This window comes from Microcaecilia unicolor, chromosome 2, assembly GCF_901765095.1.
Source record: "Microcaecilia unicolor chromosome 2, aMicUni1.1, whole genome shotgun sequence".
NCBI lineage: Eukaryota > Metazoa > Chordata > Amphibia > Gymnophiona > Siphonopidae > Microcaecilia > Microcaecilia unicolor.
The window spans coordinates 441,530,357-441,553,475 of NC_044032.1; the positions used below are offsets into that span (position 1 = coordinate 441,530,357).

General features: G+C 45.4%; 1 protein-coding gene across 1 annotated transcript in view; it reads right to left on the reverse strand.

The window, feature by feature from the left end:
- The window catches only part of LOC115461208 (dedicator of cytokinesis protein 2-like), a 1,592,043-nt gene that overhangs the window by 54,360 nt on the left and 1,514,564 nt on the right, over nt 1-23,119 (reverse strand). The window contains 1 exon segment of the mRNA XM_030190877.1: nt 22,170-22,306. Coding sequence (XP_030046737.1) covers nt 22,170-22,306 — 137 coding nt within the window.

Here is a 23,119-nt window from a genome sequence, read left to right on the forward strand (position 1 = left end):
CCAAGGGTCATCTCAGACAAACATTTTCCCGTTCAGGTACTGTGCCTCATTCTCTTCACCATAAAAGATCTTCTACACCACTACCAGCGGTACATCAAAAAACATGACACTTCCATCCTGCACCTCGGCGTTTCAAGAGCCTTCCACTCGGGAGCACTGATTCAACTTAACAGGGGACTCAACCATGACTGGTTATTGTGGCAGCGATTGGAGATCCATACTCAAGGTGACATCCGATCCAGGAGACTAACCCAAACCTTCTCCTTTGGTTGCCAGTCTCTGTGGATTATTCTCTGGTATACTCCTCTGTCCTCCAGCATGAACAATAAAACTCTCAGGGGTCCTTTTACAAAGGCACGCTGCAAAATGGCTTGCGGTAGTGTAGGCGTGAGTTTTAGGTGCACGCCGATCTATTTTTCAGCGCACCTGTAAAAAAGGCCCTTTTTTGCCGAAAATGGACGTGTGGCAAAATCAAAATCACTGCGCATGGAGTGGAGGAGTGGCCTAGTGGTTAGAGCACTGGTCTTGCAATCCAGAGGTGGCCAGTTCAAACCCCACTGCTGCTCCTTGTGATCTTGGACAAGTCACTTAACCCTCCATTGCCTCAGGTACAAACTTAGATTGTGAACCCTCCTGGGACAGAGAAATATCCAGTGTACCTGAATGTAACTCACCTTGAGCTACTACTGAAAAAGATGTCAGCAAAATCTAAATAATAAATAAAATAAAAAACAGGCTAATGAGTGCTGATAACAGCACTTTAACAAGCAATAATGAGCACTAATTGGCACTGGTTAGAATTTACACGCACAACTCACAAAGCGTATTCTGTAACAAAGTGTGTCAAAGTTCTAACATGCACAGTGTAAGGAATATGCCGAAAGGAAGAGGGACCCCAGCTACCCACCGGAGAAAAGAGAGCCGGAGGGTAGGAGGGAAGACCCTAGGGATGCTCAGGTTTTGCCCAAAAGGGACATAAAGATGGGAAACTACAACTCCCAGAAGGCCACAGGAGAGCTCCGGGGGAGGAGAAGTAGGGTGCAGAACCAAGGAGCTCCAGAAGAGGGCCGCCAGGGAAAAGGAAAAGCTGATTCTCCCACCTGGTGGAGGAGGTGGTGGAACCGGTGGCAGGAGAAGGAAAAGCAGCCTAGCAGAGTTAATGAAGAAAAGGGTAATCAGCTGGAAAAGGGGTGGGGGGGGGGGGAGGAGAAAATGGACTGGGCTACTGAAGGAGAAGGGGAGAAGGAACCAGAGGAGATGGAGCAAGAGGAGGCTGAGCTGGTCTTAGACGAACCCATAGAGCTCTTGGCTATGGCTCAGCCAGCACTGGAGGTATAGGGGAGAGGCCTGGGTCAAAGCGGGAGGAGGTCAGGAGAATAGAGACTGACCCAGAGGGTGGGACCCAAGGCTTTGAGCCCGCGCAAAGCCTAGCTCTATTGAACTGTGCTGAGAGAAGCCAGGCTGTAATTGGACTGTGTTAGAAACAGCCTGACTTTATTGAGCTGTGCTGAGAGAAGCCTGGCTGTACTTGGACTGTGTTTGAAACAGCCTAGCTCCATTGAACTGTGCTGAGAGAAGCCAGGCTGTAATTGGACTGTGTTAGAAACAGCCTGACTTTATTGAGCTGTGCTGAGAGAAGCCTGGCTGTACTTGGACTGTGTTTGAAACAGCCTAGCTTCATTGAACTGTGCTGAGAGAAGCCTGGCTGTAATTGGACTGTGTTAGAAACAGCCTGACTTTATTGAGCTGTGCTGAGAGAAGCCTGGCTGTACTTGGACTGTGTTTGAAACAGCCTAGCTCCATTGAACTGTGCTGAGAGAAGCCTGGCTGTAATTGGACTGTGTTAGAAACAGCCCGACTTGATTGAGCTGTGCGGAGAGAACCCTGGCTGAAATTGGACTGGGTTTAAAACAGCCGAGGAGCTGTTGAAGAAAAGGGGGCTGGGTTGCAAATCCCAAAAACAGGCCCAAGAAAGAAGAAGAAACACATAAAGAGGAAAACAGAGAGCTCTGACTTTATTGAGCTGTGCTGAGAGAAGCCTGGCTGTACTTGGACTGTGTTTGAAACAGCCTAGCTCCATTGAACTGTGCTGAGAGAAGCCTGGCTGTAATTGGACTGTGTTAGAAACAGCCCGACTTGATTGAGCTGTGCGGAGAGAACCCTGGCTGAAATTGGACTGGGTTTAAAACAGCCGAGGAGCTGTTGAAGAAAAGGGGGCTGGGTTGCAAATCCCAAAAACAGGCCCAAGAAAGAAGAAGAAACACATAAAGAGGAAAACAGAGAGCTCGGTGCTGGTGGTGAGGAGGCTTCACGGACTTAGCCAGTAGGAGCCTTGTTTACAAGTGGGGTCAGGAGTGGGATTTTGCTGCGGGACCTGTTGCTAGAGGAGGCCGTGACCCGACTGGACGAGAAGCCCCACGAGAGGGCCAACGCTGAGAAAGGCGCAGACCCATCTTGGGTTCCGGTAAGCGGGCCTAACTGGGGGGGGGGGGAGGTGTTAGAGGGATCAGAGAAAGAGTCCAACTTAAATGAGGTAATCGCACTTGGAGGTGGTTCTCTGTTGTTTTGTCCCTCCCCCAGGTGGCAGTGCCAGTGCCGTGATGGACCCCAAGGAGATCTTCGGGTGGATGACTCTCCAGTTCCAAAAACAGCAGGAGCTGACGGCTAAGATAGTCGAGGACTCTCTGATGGCGGCCCGGGATCAGCAGCAACCAGTACTCAACATGCTACAAGACTTTTTCCAGAGAGGGGCTAATGTTCCCCGTGAGGGGGAAACCGGAGCAAATGGACACGGGCCCGGAGGAGGCGGTGCGGTAGGACATGTCTCCATGAATGCACTTAACTGGGGGAAGTTGTCCGAGCAGGATAATGTGGACGATTTTTTGACAGCATTTGAGAGGGTGGCTGGGGCGGCTGGGTGGCCACAAGAGCAGTGGGCCATGAGATTGGTGCCTTCTCTATCCGGGGAGGCTTTGGCAGCCTTTAGGGATTTGTCTCCGGAAGAGGCTGCCAACTATGGAAGGTTGAAAGAAGCTATCAAGGACAGATATGGACTCAGTACACAAGCTTACAGACGTAAGTTTAGAGCCACCAAATGGGAAAAGGGGACCCCCCTAAAGCGGTAGCAAATAAGCTAATGGATTTAGTGAAAAAATGGGTGGAGCCCGAGCGACACAACCTGCACGAGGTACTGCAAGAATTAGTAGTGGAGCAATTCCTCCAGGGTCTGCCCGACGAAATTAGGGCCGAATTAATAAAGAGGGGATGTAAGACGGTAGAGGGGGTGACATCGGGTTTGGAATGTTACCTGGAAGCCCAGCAGTGGGGGGGGCCAGAGCGGGAGGGAGGCAGGACTCGGGCGTTAGAAAAAGGGGGCCCGAAAGTTTCCCTAATTAAGCCGGAGACCCCCGCAGGGAGTAAAAAGACCGAGTTAGACGCCGGCCCGAGTAGAAAGGCTATTCCTTTTGGGAGAAAGGGGTGTTTTAAGTGTGGTAAGGTAGGCCATTTCAAAAAGGATTGCCAGTGGCGGGAGGGGTGGATCTCTCAGGTAGAAAAAGGAGTCAGGCCCAGGTACCTAACTCAAGTTAAGGTGGAGGGAGTACCCATCACCGCCATGTTAGACTCTGGGGCCGACCAATCCATGATCTCCCGGAGGCTGTGGCAACAGATAAGAAAGAGGAGGGCCCCGGGCAGGGAGACCTATGATGGAGGGGTGTCTATCCAATGTATTCATGGGGCCAGGACCCGTTATGCACTCCAGCGGGTCAACTTACAGGGGCCCACCGGAGAGCTAGAGCTGGCCATGGCCGTTCTACCCAGATTGCCGCATGAGATGATTTTAGGGAGGGATTGGCCTCCATTTATAGAGTGTATGGAGGAGAGAAAAGTGTTAGTCACTACCAGGGCCCAGGCTCACCGCGAGGTAGACGAAGAAACAGAGGGAATAGGGGGGGGGTTTTCCTTTTCAGGGAGAGGTATTGGGCGAACCGGGCCGGGAAAAAAAAAGGAAAGCCGTGAAAAAAAAGGAGCAGAAGGGTAGAAGGGAGGCTCTTCAGCGGGCACAGAGGGAGAGTTACCTGCCAGTGGCCCCGGAAGAACTGAGGGAGCAGTTTCCCCAATTTCATAGGGAGCAGGCCACGGACCCTACCTTAGAGTATGCCTGGGAAAGGGCGCGCCAGGGAGAAGGCCAGGTAGCTCCGGGGTTCCTGATAGAAGGGAACATCCTATATAGAAGGGTGCCAAATTGGGAGCACTCGGGCGGAGGGAAACAGCTGGTGGTACCCCGAGCTTTTCGTCCGCTGGTGGTAAGGCTGGCCCACGACCATCCTCTGAGCGGACATAAGGGCTCCCAGGCCACCCTGACCCAAATATTGGCGAGGTTTTATTGGCCGGGCATATATGGGGAGGTGAAAAAATACTGCAAGTCCTGCCCCAGATGTCAGAAGGTATCAGACAGATTCCCTCCTAAAGCCCCATTAAAGCCGCTTCCACGGGTAGAGCAACCGGTGAGGAGAATAGCCATGGATATTGTGGGGCCAGTAACAAGGTCACAGAGAGGGTATCTCTATGTGTTAGTAGTTATGGACATGGCCACCAGGTATCCATGGGCCCTACCCTTAAGGAACATTTCGGCCAAGGGTATTGCCTGGGAACTCATAAAAATTTTTTGTGAGGTAGGTTTTCCCCAAGAAGTTTTGACAGATCGGGGTTCCAACTTTATGTCCCATACCTTAAGACAAGTATGGGAGGCCTTTGGGATAAAACATGTACGTACGGCGGCTTACCATCCCCAAACCAATGGGATGGTGGAAAGCTTTAACAGGACCTTAAAGGGGATGCTAAAAAAAGCCTTGGGGGAGGATAGGACCGGGTGGGACCAACTTTACCCTTTGTGCTCTATGCATACCGGGAGAAGGTGCAAGACTCCTTAGGAGTTTCACCGTATGAGTTAATGTTTGGCAGAAGACCCAGGGGTATATTAGATATCGTACAGGAACACTGGGTACCTCCGGAAACCAGCGAGCAGTCCGTGGGCGAATATTTGCAGGATCTAAGGGGCCGATTGGGTAGGATGCAGGAGTATGCCCAGGATCGGCTAGAACAGAGCCAAGAACAACAAAAGGGATATTACGATAGAGGGACTCGGAACAGGGAGTTTGCCGCCGGGGATAGGGTCCTCATCTTAATCTCGGAAGATCCCCATAGGTTCGCCTCTAGATGGAAAGGACCCTGGGTGGTGAAGAGGAGACTCGGTCCCCTCACGTATGAGGTGGCGAATGAGAGGGGTCGGGTCCAGACGTTTCACGTTAATCTTATGAAACCTTGGGTAGCGAGGGTAGGGTTTCAAACGCGGGGGGACGAAAAGGAAGGAGAGGAGTTAGGGCCTCAAATAAGAGAGATTTTCAAACCCTGCGAGCCCGGAGTTAACCCCCGGTTACCCCAGGGGCAGCAAAAAGAGATAGGAAGGCTCTTAGAGCGCTTTAAAGATGTTTTGACAGCATGCCCGGGGAGTACCCACCTAGTAGAGCATGACATTGTAACTGAACAGGGTAAGATAGTAAGGCAAAGGCCCTATAGACTCTCACCAATGAAAAGGAGGGAAGTCATTAAACAAGTGCAGGAAATGTTGGACTTTGGGGTAATTGAGGAATCCCATAGTCCCTGGTCCAGCCCGGTGGTGTTGGTGCCAAAACCTGAAGGGGAGTGGAGATTTTGTATTGATTTCCGTCAGCTTAATGCTATCTCTCAAGCTGATGCCTATCCTATGCCTTATATTGAAGAGTTGGTAGACAGGTTGGGGTCAGCCCAGTATCTTACCACTTTAGATTTAACAAAAGGGTACTGGCAGATTCCCCTTTCCCCCGGAGCCCAAGCAAAGACAGCTTTTAGTACCCCTATAGGCTTGTACCAATTCAAAAGGCTGCCCTTTGGCCTAAATTCGGCGGCGGCGAGCTGCCAACGATTGCTGGACCAAGTCCTCAGACCACATCAGACATATGCCGCGGCCTATATGGATGATGTGGTAGTACACAGTGAGGACTGGAACAATCATTTGAAACAGGTAGGGGCAGTGTTGCAATCGTTTAGGGAGGCTGGACTTACCCTTAACCCGAAGAAATGTTACTTTGCCCAGTATAGGGTGAAGTATTTGGGGTATAATGTAGGCCGGGGGGAGGTGCGACCCTTACTGAATAAAGTTAAAAGCATCCAAGTCTTTCCCCGACCCAATCGAAAAAAACAATTGCGTAGGTTCCTGGGTATGGTGGGGTATTACAGGAGATTCATCCCGCACTTTTCTGTAATGGCTACTCCCTTAACGGACATGTTGAGGGGTAAGAGCCCGGACCAGCTGAGGTGGGGGGAGGCGGAGTTGCGAGCGTTAGAGCAGATGCAGCAGGCCCTGTGCCATGAACCGGTGTTGAAGGCCGTAGATTTCGAAAAACCCTTTATCCTACAAACGGATGCGTCGGGGAGGGGGCTAGGGGCAGTGCTGTCTCAGGAACATGAAGGGGCAGAACATCCCGTGCTATATCTAAGCCGTAAACTCCTACCTCATGAGAACCATTACTCCACCATAGAGAAGGAGTGTTTAGCTATTAGGTGGGCAATACAAGAGTGTACGGTCTATCTCGAAGGGAGGCAATTTAAGCTAGTAACGGACCATGCCCCACTGAAGTGGCTAAATTTAATGAAAAATAACAATGGGAGGCTAATGCGGTGGTATTTAGCACTACAACCCTTCCAATACACAGTGGAGCATCGTCCGGGGAGATGTTTGGGAAATGTGGATGCCCTATCCCGGGTAGGCGAGGATAAGGAAGAAAAGGGGGAGAATTGGGGAGTAAAAGCTTAAGGGAGGGGGTATGTAAGGAATATGCCGAAGGAAGAGGGACCCCAGCTACCACCGGAGAAAAGAGAGCCGGAGGGTAGGAGGGAAGACCCTAGGGATGCTCAGGTTTTGCCCAAAAGGGACATAAAGATGGGAAACTACAACTCCCAGAAGGCCACAGGAGAGCTCCGGGGGAGGAGAAGTAGGGTGCAGAACCAAGGAGCTCCAGAAGAGGGCCGCCAGGGAAAAGGAAAAGCTGATTCTCCCACCTGGTGGAGGAGGTGGTGGAACCGGTGGCAGGAGAAGGAAAAGCAGCCTAGCAGAGTTAATGAAGAAAAGGGTAATCAGCTGGAAAAGGGGTGGGGGGGGGGGAGGAGAAAATGGACTGGGCTACTGAAGGAGAAGGGGAGAAGGAACCAGAGGAGATGGAGCAAGAGGAGGCTGAGCTGGTCTTAGACGAACCCATGGAGCTCTTGGCTATGGCTCAGCCAGCACTGGAGGTATAGGGGAGAGGCCTGGGTCAAAGCGGGAGGAGGTCAGGAGAATAGAGACTGACCCAGAGGGTGGGACCCAAGGCTTTGAGCCCGCGCAAAGCCTAGCTCTATTGAACTGTGCTGAGAGAAGCCAGGCTGTAATTGGACTGTGTTAGAAACAGCCTGACTTTATTGAGCTGTGCTGAGAGAAGCCTGGCTGTACTTGGACTGTGTTTGAAACAGCCTAGCTCCATTGAACTGTGCTGAGAGAAGCCAGGCTGTAATTGGACTGTGTTAGAAACAGCCTGACTTTATTGAGCTGTGCTGAGAGAAGCCTGGCTGTACTTGGACTGTGTTTGAAACAGCCTAGCTTCATTGAACTGTGCTGAGAGAAGCCTGGCTGTACTTGGACTGTGTTAGAAACAGCCCGACTTGATTGAGCTGTGCGGAGAGAACCCTGGCTGAAATTGGACTGTGTTTAAAACAGCCGAGGAGCTGTTGAAGAAAAGGGGGCTGGGTTGCAAATCCCAAAAACAGGCCCAAGAAAGAAGAAGAAACACATAAAGAGGAAAACAGAGAGCTCGGTGCTGGTGGTGAGGAGGCTTCACGGACTTAGCCAGTAGGAGCCTTGTTTACAACAGGCAAAAAGGGGTGTGGTTATAGGTAGGAAAATGGGCATTTCATGAGTGTTCTGAAATTTACATGCGTTGTTATGGAATGTGTCCAGCGCGCATAGATCTATGCACCGGGATTTAAACCACATTTTCATTGGTGTAAATGGATGCATGTAGTTTTGGGTACTGAGATATCAACTAAGCTTATTCTATAATTGGTGCCTGCACCAAATATAGAATACGCTTAGCTTGCACTGATTTCAGCGGTGATTTTTTTTAGGCATCATATATAGTATCTCCCCTTTAGTGTATCACACAGCAGGAACTAGCAGCTGTGAGGATCCCTAGACTGGCAGGGGTTATACTAATACCCTTTGCTTCTGTTAGACAGTTTTATTTATTATCCATTCACCACCTTTGGCCCCATCCCCATGTTGCTTAGTTTGTTCATGAGCTTCCTATGTGGGATAGTATGAAAGGCTTTGCTGAAATCCACATAAATCAGATCCAGTGCATGCCTTCAATCAAATTCTCTGGTCACCAAATCAAAGAAATCACCAGCTCTGTTTGACATGTTCTGCTTTGGTGGGCTGAAAACTCCCACACCCGCCACTCTGTGCAGGCCCCAGTCACCCATGCTTAATCACTGGTTGGTCAAGTCCCCACCATGCCAACTATATAAGCAGCCAAACATGATGGGAATCTTGGTTGTCCCCCAAATTCTATAAATGGGTCCTTATTCTATAAAGCTTATGCTCCTAAATATGCTCCTAAAATGTATGCCCCTAAATATATGAACATAATTTATGTTCCTAAATTATGAGCATAGGACCTTATTCTATAAAGTTATGATCCTAAATTTATGCACATAAACTTAGGAGCGTAATGCGAGGGAGGTGGTGGAGATGAAAACAGTAACAGAATTCAAAAATGCGTGGGATAAACACAAAGGAATCCTGTTCAGAAGAAATGGATCCTCAGACGCTTAGCAGAGATTGGGTGGCAGCACCGGTGGTTAGGAGGCGTGGCTAGTGGTTGGGAGGCGGGGCTAGTGCTGGGCAGACTTCTATGGTCTGTGCCCTGAAAATGGTAGATACAAATCAAGGTCAGGTATACATATAAAGTAGCACATATGAGTTTATCTTGTTGGGCAGACTGGATGGACCGTACAGGTCTTTTTCTACTATCACCTACTATGCTACTATGTTACTATGTATGCTCCTAAATGTATGCTAAATCTATGAGCGTAAATAGGCCCTAAATTAGGAGCATAAATTTAGGAGTACAGATTACAAATTAGTAAATTTAAAATGAATCGGATAAAATATTTCTTCACTCATTGTGTAATTAAACTCTGGAATTCGCTGCCAGAGAATGTGGAAAAAGCAGTTAGCTTAGCAGGGTTTAAAAAAAAGTTGGATATGTTCCTAAAAGAAAAACTCCATAAGCCATTATTAAAATGGACTTGGGAAAATCCACGGCTTATTTCTATGATAAGCAGCATAAAATATATTGTATTGTTTTGGGATCTGGCCAGGTACTTGTGACCTGGATTGGGCACCTGGAAACAGGATACTGAGCTTGATGGACCTTTGGTCTGTCCCAGTATGGCAACCCTTATGTACTTACGTATGCTCTTAGGGGCCCTTTTACAGAGCAGCGGTAAGCCCAATGCAGGCTTACCTCTCGCTCTTCCAGGACTGCCGCTGGCCCAATACGGCCGTAGAGTTAGCATGGGAGCACTTATCACCACCTCAATGGATGGTGGTAAAGGCTCCCCCCCCGAATGGCTAGGTGGTAAGAATTGTCTTACCGCATGGCCATGTTTGTAAGGGGGCTTTTTACCCATTGCAGAAAAAGGGCCCTGGTGCACGGGAAAAACGGCCCCTGCCACTAGTGCAGGGCTCTTTTTCCCACAGCTTGGTAAAAGGACCCCTAAATTTAGGATAATAAATTTAGGAGCTTAAACTGTATAGGATAAGGCCCATGGTGCTCAAAAGTGTGTGTGGAAATTTAGGTGCACGCCCAATTTCTGTGTGCAAATTAACTAAATATAGAATCAATTTTCGACAATAATTGGGCACTAATACAGAATGCTACATAGAAAATTCATGCTAACAGAATACCTCGGTCACACATACAGAATACAAATGCCAAATACATAACAGCTGACCAAAAATGATAAACATATTAAACCAAAGCCCCAGGAAGCCACACCCTCTCCAAAAGACATTACATGATGTGATACCCGTAAGCGAGCCTTCTTCGGAGTAGCCCCCACACTCTGGAATGCATTGCCTGAAAGGCTCCGCTTAACATAAGACTATCTCTACTTCAGGAAACAGGTGAAAGCTTGGCGCTTCAACTAGGCCTTTAATGGAAGAAGTAACTAATTTGTTAGTCTCACTCACACACACAAGGAGTGGGATGAGCTGCACATACTGCAGCAAGACATGTTTATCTGCTCCTACCCTAGCTGAGATAAAAGATTTAACCATCTCTCGGACCTTATGTGCAACTTTCTTTAAATTAGTCACCTTACTTTCTAACTCTTCTTACTCTCTTACCTATCTATATGTTCCATCTTTGCTTATACCCTTCACTGTCAATTAAAATGTTCTATTACGTATTGTGTTGAAATTGTAAGTAATATACTATGCCATACTTTGTATTGTTATTTGAATATCTTTATTGCTGTAATTGCCTATTGCTCATGTTTGATCTATTCTTACTGTACACTGTCTTAAGTGACTTCCTTCAAAAAGGCAGTACCTAAACTTCAGGAAATCACTAAAAACTAACCTATTCAAAAAGGCATATCCTGCCGATCCAACCTAAATGCCTGATCTCTGCAACACAACAAAATTAAAGTACGTAATGTACATAACTTCATTTCCTCCGCTGCACGCTTCCCTGAACGTGACTTTACCACAGGAACTCTATCCTCCCACAATATCACTTTGTAATGTTCTCACCGGAGCCTCCAAACGCCTTCCGGTACTATGTAAGCCACATTGAGCCTACAAATATGCGGGAAAATGTGGGATACAAATGCAACAAATAAATAAATAAATAAGCATGGATTTACTTGTGTTGTACTGGTGTCTATCGGCACAAAAAAAACACAGCATGATTTTATAAACTACACCTAAATTTAGGAGTAATTTAGAGAATATGCTCACGCACTATTCTTGCGACTAAATTAGGCACACCTATTAGGTCACTAAAACAAGGCTAAATACCTGTGACTAAATTAGGTGCAGATCGGGTGTATTCCATAATAGTGCACATAGTTTTCTGAAACGCCTACAACCTGCCCATGGCCACGCCCCCTTTTCAACTGCATGCATTAGAATGTACACGCATTTCATTATACAATATGCCTAGAAAGTTGTGCATGTTAATTCTAATTGAAGCCAATTAGTGCTGTTAATAGGTTGTTAAGTACCAATTATCGGCATTGTGCATACAATCTGTCCATGTGGCCAAATTAGTGACACAACTTAAGGTACCATATATAGAATGGGGGGGGGGGGGGGGTCTGTGCCTACAACGTTGTGTGCTAAAGCTGAGCTAATCAGTGCAGACAGCCCAAAGTGCTTTTCTGCATTGACCCTGCTTCATAGGTAGAAGACGCATACAGGCACATATGCTGCACCTATTGTACAAAGGCAGCATGGAGTTCAACAATTGTCTTCCTGAAAAATCCTCTGAGGCTGGTGTAAACTGTAAGTTTGTGTGTGCAAGTGCCAGTAAGAATCAGAGCACATGCATGTATTTTATAAAATGTCTAAGGGCCAATCCTGCCCTGCTCCATCAAAATCTAAGGTGAAAACATAGATTGTGAGTCCTCTATGGACAGAGAAAGTACATGCATACAATATGCAAACCACTTTGGTTGTACCACAGAAAGGCGGTATATCAGGCTCGATACGCAAAACAATTTGAACAGCCATCAGAGACTCCTGGCCATTTAGGTTGCCTGTCTGGGGCTAACTGGGCATTTTTAGTGGCACTTAATTGGATAGTGCCCCTGAAAATGCCCAGTTAATGCTTAAGCTGAAACCAGCTATTCTGGGGGCAGAGTCAGCACTTAGCTGGTTAAGTGCCGATATTTGACACTTAACTGGTTAAGATAACTACATAAATGGTACCACATAAAATGCAGTCTTATCTTTATGTGGTTCTTCATAGCTGGTTAAGTGCCGAATATTGCACTTAACCAGGTATGTTTTAGCCAGCTCCCTATAGCCAGAAATTCAATGCCGTAGCCCAGACTTGGCCCAACACTGAATTTCTGGGTTTAACGTTGGCAGCACATCAGGCCCTATCTTTTCTGATTGCCTTCTTTAATTCACGTATACCACTGGGGAATTTTATTCAGGATGATATATCCACATTTTATTGATATTAGTCAAGTTTTGACAGAGTTATGCAGAAGACAAGCTTTGTATAGTTTTTTTTAAAGAAATACAAGGCCAAATATTCAGACTGCAGGAGTTAGCCCGGCTAACTTCCACGGTTGGTGCTGAGTCCGGATATTTAATGCCTGGCCATTTCCGGCGACCGGCATTGAATATCCAGTTTATTTTTGGATGGTTATTAAACATTCAGCGTTGGCCAATAAAGTTTTAACCAGCCAAGATAGACCTGGTATTCATAGGGCCAAATATGCCGCCAAACTTAGCCAGCCATGTGTTGAAATTAGTGGATAGCTGGTTATATCACACAATGTAATTGGCTATCCACAAACTGTGAATTTTCAGCAGGTCTTGGCTGGTTATGTCCCGCTGAAAATTCATAGATAGCCGGTTATAGGGTACTAAACCGGACAGGTGCCGATCCTGGCAAGTTAATGCTTTTGAATACTGGAGGGACAGTGTGTATAACCCCACACACTTTACATATTTTAGTTAACAGAATAAAAATGGCTGAAAGTGAAGATCTGTGTACATAACTGTACACAAAGCTCACGAAGGGAAAATGAAGGAAAAAGAAAAGAACAGCTTAAAACTAATGATAAAGCATAAGGAACTTGTTAATATGTAAACAAAATGAGCAAGCTAGGCCTAGGTCGCTGTGACTTGCCAGTGAATGATGGAATTCACCTAATGAGCAGACATACTTGCTATTTATTGAATACAGTTTAAGTCACTGTGACATATTTGCAAATGATTTAAATTCCTTGGTGAAGCAAAAACTAAGTTTAAAGTAAACAAAATAGAGATTGCAACATTTTTGGTACTGACTCCACAAAACAAATTTGCTCTTTATAATGAAAAGAAAAAAAGTTAATGCCGGCTGTAGTTCTTTTAAACCATTGAAATAGTGTCTTTAGACCAAAACCTTTCCTGATTTGCACAGTGCTACACAAATGCTCATTACCCTAATTTAGCATATCTTTCTCACTACCTTTCAGCATCTGAAGACATTATTTCAAAGGTTTGTTCAAGGAACCATATTTAGTTTTGATATGGATACATTGCTTGAGATTAATTGCTTAAAAGGTGGCAAATTAAAGATATTTATGTCTGGTCACTTGAGCACATGAATATTGGAGGTTGACCACTGATTAAGAACTGTAGCCTTATGAAATCATTTCTAATTTCTAAGGCCTATTCCTTGTTTCCTTTATTTCTCTATTATACAGACAGAAAAGTTGGGGCTCCTTTTACTATGCCACGTAGGTGCCTAATAGGCTTATTTTCGAAACAGCAGGGCGCCCATCTTTTGACACGAATCGGGAGATGGGCGTCCTTACTACTACTACTATTTAGCATTTCTATAGCGCTACAAGGCATACGCAGCGCTGTACAAACATAGAAGAAAGACAGTCCCTGCTCAAAGAGCTTACAATCTAATAGACAAAAAATAAATAAAGTAAGCAAATCAAATCAATTAATGTGAACGGAAGGAAGAGAGGAGGGTAGGTGGAGGCGAGTGGTTACAAGTGGTTACGAGTCAAAAGCAATGTTAAAGAGGTGGGTTTTCAGTCTAGATTTAAGGTGGCCAAGGATGGGGCAAGACGAAGGGGCTCAGGAAGTTTATTCCAGGCGTAGGTGCAGCGAGACAGAAGGCGCGAAGTCTGGAGTTGGCAAGTAGTGGAGAAGGGAACAGATAAGTAGGATTTATCCATGGAGCGGAGTGCACGGGAAGGGGTGTAGGGAAGGACGAGTGTGGAGAGATACTGGGGAGCAGCAGAGTGAATACATTTATAGGTTAGTAGAAGAAGTTTGAACAGGATGCGAAAACGGATAGGGAGCCAGTGAAGGGTCTTGAGGAGAGGGGTTAGTATGAGTAAAGCGACCCTGGCGGAAGATGAGACGGGCAGCAGAGTTTTGAACCGACTGGAGAGGGGAGAGGTGACTAAGTGGGAGGCCAGCAAGAAGCAGATTGCAGTAGTCTAAACGAGAGGTGACAAGGGTGTGGATGAGGGTTTTGGTAGAGTGCTCGGAAAGAAAGGGGCGATTTTACGGATGTTGTAAAGAAAGAAACGACAGGTCTTGGCGGTCTGCTGGATATGAGCAGAGAAGGAGATAGAAGAGTCAAAGATGACCCCAAGGTTTCGAGCTGAGGAGACAGGGAGAATGAGAGAGCCATCAACAGAAATAGAAAACGGGGGGAGCGGGGAGGTGGGTTTGGGGGGGAAAATGAGAAGCTCGGTTTTGGTCATATTTAATTTCAGGTGGCGTTGAGACATCCAGGCAGCAATGTCAGACAAGCACGCTGAAACTTTGGTTTGGATGCAAGGTGAGATATCAGGGGTAGAAAGGTAGATTTGGGAGTCATCAGCATAGAGATGGTAGGAAAAGCCATGGGATGAGATTAATGAACCAAGGGAAGAAGTGTTGATAGAAAAGAGGAGGGGACCAAGAACAGAACCCTGAGGTACGCCGACAGGCAGAGGAATAGAAGTAGAAGAGGATCCACCAGAGTGAACACTAAAGGTGCGGAGGGAGAGGTAGGAAGAGAACCAGGAAAGGACAGAGCCCTGGAATCCAAGTGAGGACAGGGTATCGAGAAGTATGTTGTGATCGACAGTGTCAAAAGCAGCGGAAAGATCAAGAAGAATGAGGATGGAATATTGACCTCTGGATTTAGCCAGTAATAGGTCATTGGAGACTTTAGTAAGCGCAGTTTCGGTTGAGTGGAGAGGGCAAAAACCAGATTGTAATGGGTCAAGAATAGCATGTGAGGAGAGAAAATCAAGGCAGCGGCGGTGAACAGCACGCTCAAGTAATTTGGAGAGAAAAGGAAGGAGGGAGATGGGTCGGTAATTAGAGGGACAAGTAGGGTCAAGTGAAGGCTTCTTAAGGAGAGGTGTGACCACAGCATGTTTAAAGGCAGCAGGGACAGTCGCAGTGGAAAGTGAGAGATTGAGAATGTGACAGATAAAAGGAATAAGAGTAGGAGAGATGGCATTAAGAAGGTGGGTGGAATGGGATCAGAGGAACAGGTGGTACATTTTGAGGAAGAAAGGAGAAGTGTAGTTTCCTCAATAGTAACTTCAGGAAAGGAGGAAAGGGAATGAGGGGAAGGAGAGAGAGGGGAACGGACTAGTGGAGGGAGAGCTGGTGAGGTAGAGAAAGCAAGGTTTATCTTTTGAACCTTGTTGTGAAAGAATTCAGCAAGGGTCTGAGGAGATAATGAAGGGGGAGTTGGGGGAGGGGCACCTTGAGGAGAGAGTTCAATGTGGTGAAGAGAAGTCGAGGATTAGAGCCAAGAGAGTTGGTCAGTTGGATATAATAATCCTGTTTGGCATGTAAAAGAGCAGATTGGAAGGAGGTCAGCATGAACTTAAAGTGTAAGAAATCAGCAAGGGCCCGAGATTTCCGCTAGAGGCAAATCGGCATAATTGAAAGTCGATTTTGGGCGTCCCCAACTGCTTTCCGTCGCAGGGACGACCAAAGTTTCCGGGGGCGTGTCGGAAGCATAGCTTAACACAAGGGCGTCCTCGGCTGATAACGGAAAAAAGAAGGGCATCCCTGACGAACACTTGGCCGACTTTACTTAGTCCATTTTTTCTTGCAAACAAGCCTCAAAAAACGTGCCCGAACTGACCAGATGACCACAGGAGGGAATTGGTGATGACCTCCCCTTACTCCCACAGTGGTCACTAACCCCCTCCCACCCTAAATAAAAAACTTTAAAAATATTTTTTGCCAGCCTCTATGCCAACCTCAAATGCCATACTCAGCTCCCTGACAGCAGTATGCAGGACCCTGGAGCAGTTTTAGTGGGTGCAGTGCAGTTCAGGCAGGTGGACCCAGGCCCATCCCCCCCTAACTGTTACACTTGTGGTGGTAAATGTGAGCCCTTCAAAACCCACCACAAACCCACTGTACCCACATGTAGGTGCCCCCCTTCACCCCTTAGGGCTATTGTAGGTGTTGTACAGTTGTGGGGAGTGGGTTTTGGGGGTCTCAGCACACAAGGTAAGGGAGCTATGCACCTGGGAGCAATTTCTGAAGACCACTGCAGTGCTCCCTAGGGTTCCCGGTTGGTGTCTTGGCATGTCAGGGGGACCAGTGCTCTACGAATGCTGGCTCCTCCCACAACCAAAGGGCTTGCTTTTGGTCATTTCTGAGATGGGCATCCTCAGTTTCCATTATTGCCGAAAACCGGGGACGACCATTTCTAAGGTCGACCTAAATGTTGAGATTTGGGCGTCCCCGACCGTATTATCAAAACAAAAGATGGACGCCCATCTTGCTTTGATCATACGGGTTTCCCCGCCCCTTCACCGGACGTCCTGCGAGGACGTCCTCAGGAAACATGGGTGCCCCATTCGATTATGCCCCTCCACGTGCATCCAACATGCGCCAAAATGGAGTTTACTGCCCGACTACCGCGTGACTCTTGTGGTAATTTCTTTTTTGGTGCACGTCTGATATACGTGTCTGAAAAATATTTCTTATTTTCTGGCGCACATAGCGGACACACGCCAAGTGGCATCTGACGCATATAGGTCATTACCACCCAAATTCTTTACCACTAGGTCTGTGGCTGGTGGTAAGGTCTCAGATCCAAAATGGACATGTGGCAATTTTGATTTTGCCACACGTCCATTTTTGGCAAAAAAAAAAAAAGGCCTTTTTACAGGTGCACTGAAAATGATTCTGCGGGCTCCCAAAAATCCGCGCCTACACTATCATAGGCCATTTTTCAGTGCACCTTTGTAAAAGGATCCATTGCTTTATTGAGTCACTTGTATTGTTGCTGTTTCTCTTCACATTTTTGACATTTACTAACACTGATTCAGTTTACTAAGACTGTCAATTTTTACCCCCTGTAAGTATGTACCTATTTTCATCACACATCTAACTTTGTGTGCATATTAAGCATGTTACAAATGCCCCTAATTTCCATCATCATTTAACAACCTATAAAGATTGGCACTTACTTTTCACCATATAATCTGATATTTATTTATTTATTTATTTGTGGCATTTATACCCCGCTCTTTCCCACTCGATAGCAGGTTCAGTGCGGCTTATAAAGTATGGTACAAAGTATCACGGAAATAATACAGGTATGGAAACAATGTATCACAGAAATGACATAATTACATAGTTCAGTGCAGCTTACAAAGTTTGGTACAAGTATCACAGAGATGAAACAAAGTGTGGAACAAAGTGTCGCAAAGATGACATAATACATAGAGTGGGACAATAATAAGAGGTGTGGGGAAGGGATTGGACTGTGGGTAATACTAATGGTGTGGAATTATGTGTGGAGTGATGTTTAAGAATTAGGACGGGTCTTTTGGGTAGGCTTGTTTGAAGAGGTAAGTCTTCAGCAGTATTCGGAAGGGTAGGTGTATGCAAACACAATTAGTTACATTTTAAATAGTATACTCCACCAATGATCTATGCACGTATTTTTGTAGTCCACACAAACTCAGCTAGTTTTAAAACACAAGGTACCTGCATAGATTATGTATGAAAACTGTCTTGTTGATGGCAAGGTGCTCAGTTTAAAACAGCATAGGAGAGGGAATCCAAGGTGCAGAAAAACATAGCCAAACAACAAAGCACAATGGGCCCCCAAAAGTGGGTTTGTAGCCAAACTTTAATGAAGGACCCAAGGAGGTGGATGAAACAGGAGACGCTTATATAGTTCATATATGGGCTGAAGCCAGTAGACGGAGCTTGCCACAGTAGGCGGAGCTTGCTGCTATTTAGTACACCAATAAAATAGCAACGCTATTGAAAACAATGGAAAAGATTATTAGAAATAAGGGACTGCCTATGCATGGTCCATCTGTAAAAAGTCTAAAGCTGTTCCATTGGATAGGCAGTGATTTAAAATGTGGAGGACAAAAGTATTTGACAGCTTTTTAATTATTTGAAAGTTCTCATATCTAGATATGGTACCGGAAAGATTGGAGGGTGGCCAATGTAACGCCGATTTTTTAAAAAGGTTCCAGGGGAGATCCGGGAAATTAAGTCTGACATCGGTGCCGGGGAAAATGGTAGAGGCTATTATTAAAAAACAAAATTACAGAGCACATCCAAGGACATGGATTACTGAGACCGAGTCTGCACGGCTTTTGTGTGGGGAAATCTTGCTGACCAATTTACTTAAATTCTTTGAAGGAGTAAACAACATGTGGACAAAGGGGAGCCGGGTTGATATTGTGTATCTGGATTTTCAAAAGGCGTTTGACAAGGTACCTCATGAAAGGCTACAGAGAATTGGAGGGTCATGGGATAGGAGGAAAAGTCCTACTGTGGACAAAAAAACTGGTTGAAGGATAGGAAACAGAGAGTGGGTTAAATGGGCAGTATTCACAATGAGAAGGGTAGTTAGTGGGGTTCCTCAGGGGTCTCTGCTGGGACCCGCTCCTTTTTAATATATTTATAAATGATTTAGAGATGGGGAGTAACTAGCAAGGTAATTAAATTTGCTGACAACATAGGATTGTGAAAAATTACAGAAGGACCTTACGAGACTGGGAGACTGGGCACCTAGATGGCAGATAACGTTTAATGTGAGCAAGTGCAAGGGTAATGCATGTGGAAAAAGAACCCGAATTATAGCTACGTCATGCAAGGTTCCATGTTAGGAGTTATGAACCAAGAAAGGGATCTGGGTGTCGTCGTCGTCGACAATACAACTGAAACCTTCTGCTCAGTGTGCTGCTGCAACTAGGAAAGCGAATAGTATGTTGGGTATTATAGGAAAGGTATGGAAAACAGGTGTGAGATGTTATAGTGCCGTTGTATTGCTTCCATGGTGCGACCGCACTTTGAGTATTGTGTTCAATTCTGGTCGCCGCATCTCAAGAAAGATATAGCAGAATTGGAAAAGGTGCAGCGAAGGGCGACTAAAATGATAGTGGGGATGGGACGACTTCCCTAGTGAAGAAAGACTAAGGAGGCTAGGGCTTTTTCAGCTTGGAGAGAGACAGCTGAGGGGAGACATGATAGAGGTATATAAAATAATGAGTGGAGTGGAACAGGTGGATGTGAAGCATCTGTTCACGCTTTCCAAAAATAATAGGACTAGGGGGCATGCGATGAAACTACAGTGTAGTAAATTTAAAACAAATCGGAGAAAATCTTTCTTCACCCAACGCATAATTAAACTCTGGAATTTGTTGCCGGAGAACATGGTGAAGGCGGTGAGCTTGACAGAGTTTAAAAGGGGTTAGACGGTTTCCTAAATCCACAATTCCAGGAATAACATGTATAGAATGTTTGTACGTTTGGGAAGCTTGCCAGGTGCCCTTGGCCTGGATTGGCTGCTGTCGTGGACAGGATGCTGGGCTTGATGGACCCTTGGTCTTTTCCAGTGTGGCATTACTTATGTTCTTATGTACTTAACACTAAACAGCTTTAAAAATTATTGTAGCTGGTAGAAACAGCACTTATAAACTCTGCATTTTGTGCTTATTTTTCTACACTGTTCTTTACAATATAGATGGCCAAATTTCAGTGAGGATATCTTGTTTCCCGATGGGTTTATCTTAACTGTTGTAATTTGCCTTGGGAAGTCTGGTGTTATAAAGATGGAATATATTGAAATTAAATGGAAGTAAAATTAAACTCTCCTTTCATTGGAGCAGATGGAATCACATCTTCACCTCATCTCTTTTGTACAAATGGATTATTCTGGTTTGAGCATGTTTCAGGGACAAGTGGTTTTTATAAGTCAAAAAAATAAAAATTAATATTTTCTTTCATGCAGATCTCTTTTATTTAAATATACTGTGCCAAAACTGAAATCTCTATCTAATCAATAATAAAATGAGCTCATTGTGAACACTATCCATCCTAAAAGGGTTATTATGTGACTGTACATGAGGAATTGTGATATTGAATATTGTGTCACTAGTCATGTATCCAAAGTTTATATAATCCTTTCAAGAAAGCCAGTTAATCATTTAACTTATTAGTCGAACATAACCACAGAGGAATTGTATGATTGCATTTTCTATTTGGATTTGGGACGTTTAACGCAAAATGTCCAAAGTCCGACTTAAACATTGTATCGAAAGTGCCCCTCCACATGAATTAAAAAACCCACTGCATATGCCTCCACCAATTGCTGCATTTTATTTATTATTATGTCATTTCTACCCTGCATTTTCCGAAGAAATCTCAGGTTCAATGCAGCTTACACAACAAATTAAGAAGAAGCCTAACAAGACAATTATTAATACAACTATTTAAAAAATCTTTTCATATTAGTGGAACACAGATCTAAAGAAGTGTAAACTTCTAAATGACATACAATCGACTGAGTGTTCGATATACTTAGGTAATGAGCTCCAGAGTTTGGTAAGAAAAATGAGCATTATGGATAGTTTTGTAGGTTAAGTTTTTACAACTTGGGAAATGTAATATGAGATATTCTCTAAATGATGAAGGTTGCATTCATTGGTGATAACTTAATGAGATTTATCATATAAGATGGTAAGATACCATAAAGAATCTGATGAACAAGAACACAGAGCTTAAATGAAATTCTTTTAGTGATAGGTAACCAATGTAGATCCTTTAAGAAGAGAAGATGATATATAAGGTGGGCAGCCTTGTTTTATGCAGTTTGTAGTTTTCTTGGGAGACTCCGCTTAATACCTGCATAAACTGAATTGCAATAGACTAACGGCTGAACTAAAGTGCGAAAGACTCATCTTAAAAAGAATGGTCTTAATCTTTTAAGCCACATTAAGCCATGTTAACTACAAATCTCAACATATTTTAGTAAAGGGACTCTTTAGTTATACCGTGCGAATTGTTTGCTGTGACAATCTCGAACCTCATACTTCATGAGCATACCCCATCTGAGCAGGTGTGCAGACCACAGACAGCAACCAGGTAAAGAGCAGGAGGGTCAGAGAAACCCAACTGCTGTGCTACTCTGCACTGGTGGCATGCTCTCCCAAGTTCAATCCTGCAGAAGGCTTTGGGTTCTGAGGAGTTAGGGCTGAGCATTCAGCAGCTGCTAAAATATTTCTGTGGGTGCTCCAGTCCTAATGCAAATCATATAGATAGGATCTGTAGACAGTCTAATGTTTCTTAGGTGCTGTGCTCCCTGATCTATGCTGTGTTCACTACAGACTTGTCTAGATATCTTTTTTTGCAAATTACATAATTTTGTTCCTGCTCAGACAAAATGTGAACTACATGCTGAATGAGATAGAAAGGAAGACAGGGGAAGAAAGAGGGAGAGACCTGCTGAGTTGGACTGTGACAGGGAAGACATTCACAGAGAGTAGAGCCACAGCTAAGAATTTCGGTACCCAGTTAGGCAAACACATTCATGCACCTCCCCCACCAGTATCCCTGTCTTTCTCTCCTCATCTCTGATCTTTAAACTTCTTTCCCCTCTCTTGCCCAAACCTAGTTGGTAGGAAGATGGCACTGTTCCTGGCTTTTCAGCCACTGCTGGCCTGGCCCACACTTGCATTTCAGTTACTTTCCTCCCATTGTTCACAGGAGGTAGGTAGAAAGAATGAAAGGCAGTGCTATACACATGCTTTGAGACATACTCTCCCTTATAACATGTTAGACTGTTTACCTTTGCATTCCAAGAATGAAGAAAATGCAAAATGACATCTGTACAGCCTCTCATGACACTAACGTGCTCCTAAGCAACATATTACAAATTAGACATTATATTTTTGCTTTAATGAGTTATAATTTCCATCTCCTTTCTGTTGCTGTTCTGTTGATATCTGACATGAGAGGCCCTTGTTGTAGCAAGTGAACATCTGTCTTGTCATCTGTCACTATTGTGACTCACCTGTCTCCTTGTGCTCGAATAATAGCGTCCTTCTCAGAGCTAATGGAGCTGCGTGAGCTGGAGGGAGTGAGGGAGGATGGGCAGAGGGGGTGTACCATGGAGCGGGGGCGGCCTCCTCGACGCTCTTCCAGGAATGGCTAGAATGAAGGGAAGAACCAGCATTCAGAGAGGGGCCAATATTCAATGATGACAAAAACAGGACAAAGTTAACTGATCAACTTTAACTGAATATTCAACTGCGCTTAACTAACCACGCAAGACTTCCCTGACAAGGTGGAAGTGTGGCCTAGTGGTTAGAGAAAGGGCTGTGAATAAAAAAAAAAAACAGGGTTGAAATCCCACCTCTCCTACTGACACTCCATGTGACCCGAGACAAGCCACTTGGTTTCTCATTGCCTTAGAGCAGGTGTTCTCAACCCAGTCCTTGGGACATACCTAGCCAGTCAGATTTTCAGGATATTCTCAATGAATATGCATCGAAATCTGCCAAATGAATAGGGTTAATATCAGTGGTGTGTTGGAGCCGGCTCGCACCAGCTGCAAGAGCCGGTTATTAAATTTTGCAAGATCTTGCGAGCCGGTCCAGGACAAGCCAGCTCCAGTGAACGAGGTAAGCATGGCAGGAGGGTGCCACCACAGGCCATGCTTACCTCCCCTCCATGTCCAGCGAGTCTCCGTCGCCCCCATCCTCCCCTCCCGCTCCCATCCATCTTTTTTATTACCTCAGTTGAAGCGCCGCGTTATTTAAAGCCCTGCTGCCCGTCTCTAGCCTTCCCTGTTTGCTTGCATGATGAGTTCGTTCCCTTAGTCCCACCTTCTGACGTCATTTCCTTTTTCCGCGAAGGCTGGACTGAGGGAACGAACTCATCACAAAGCAAACAGGGAAGGATAGAGACGGGCAGCATGGCTTTAAATAACGCAGTGCTTCAACGGAGGTAATAAAAAAAGAT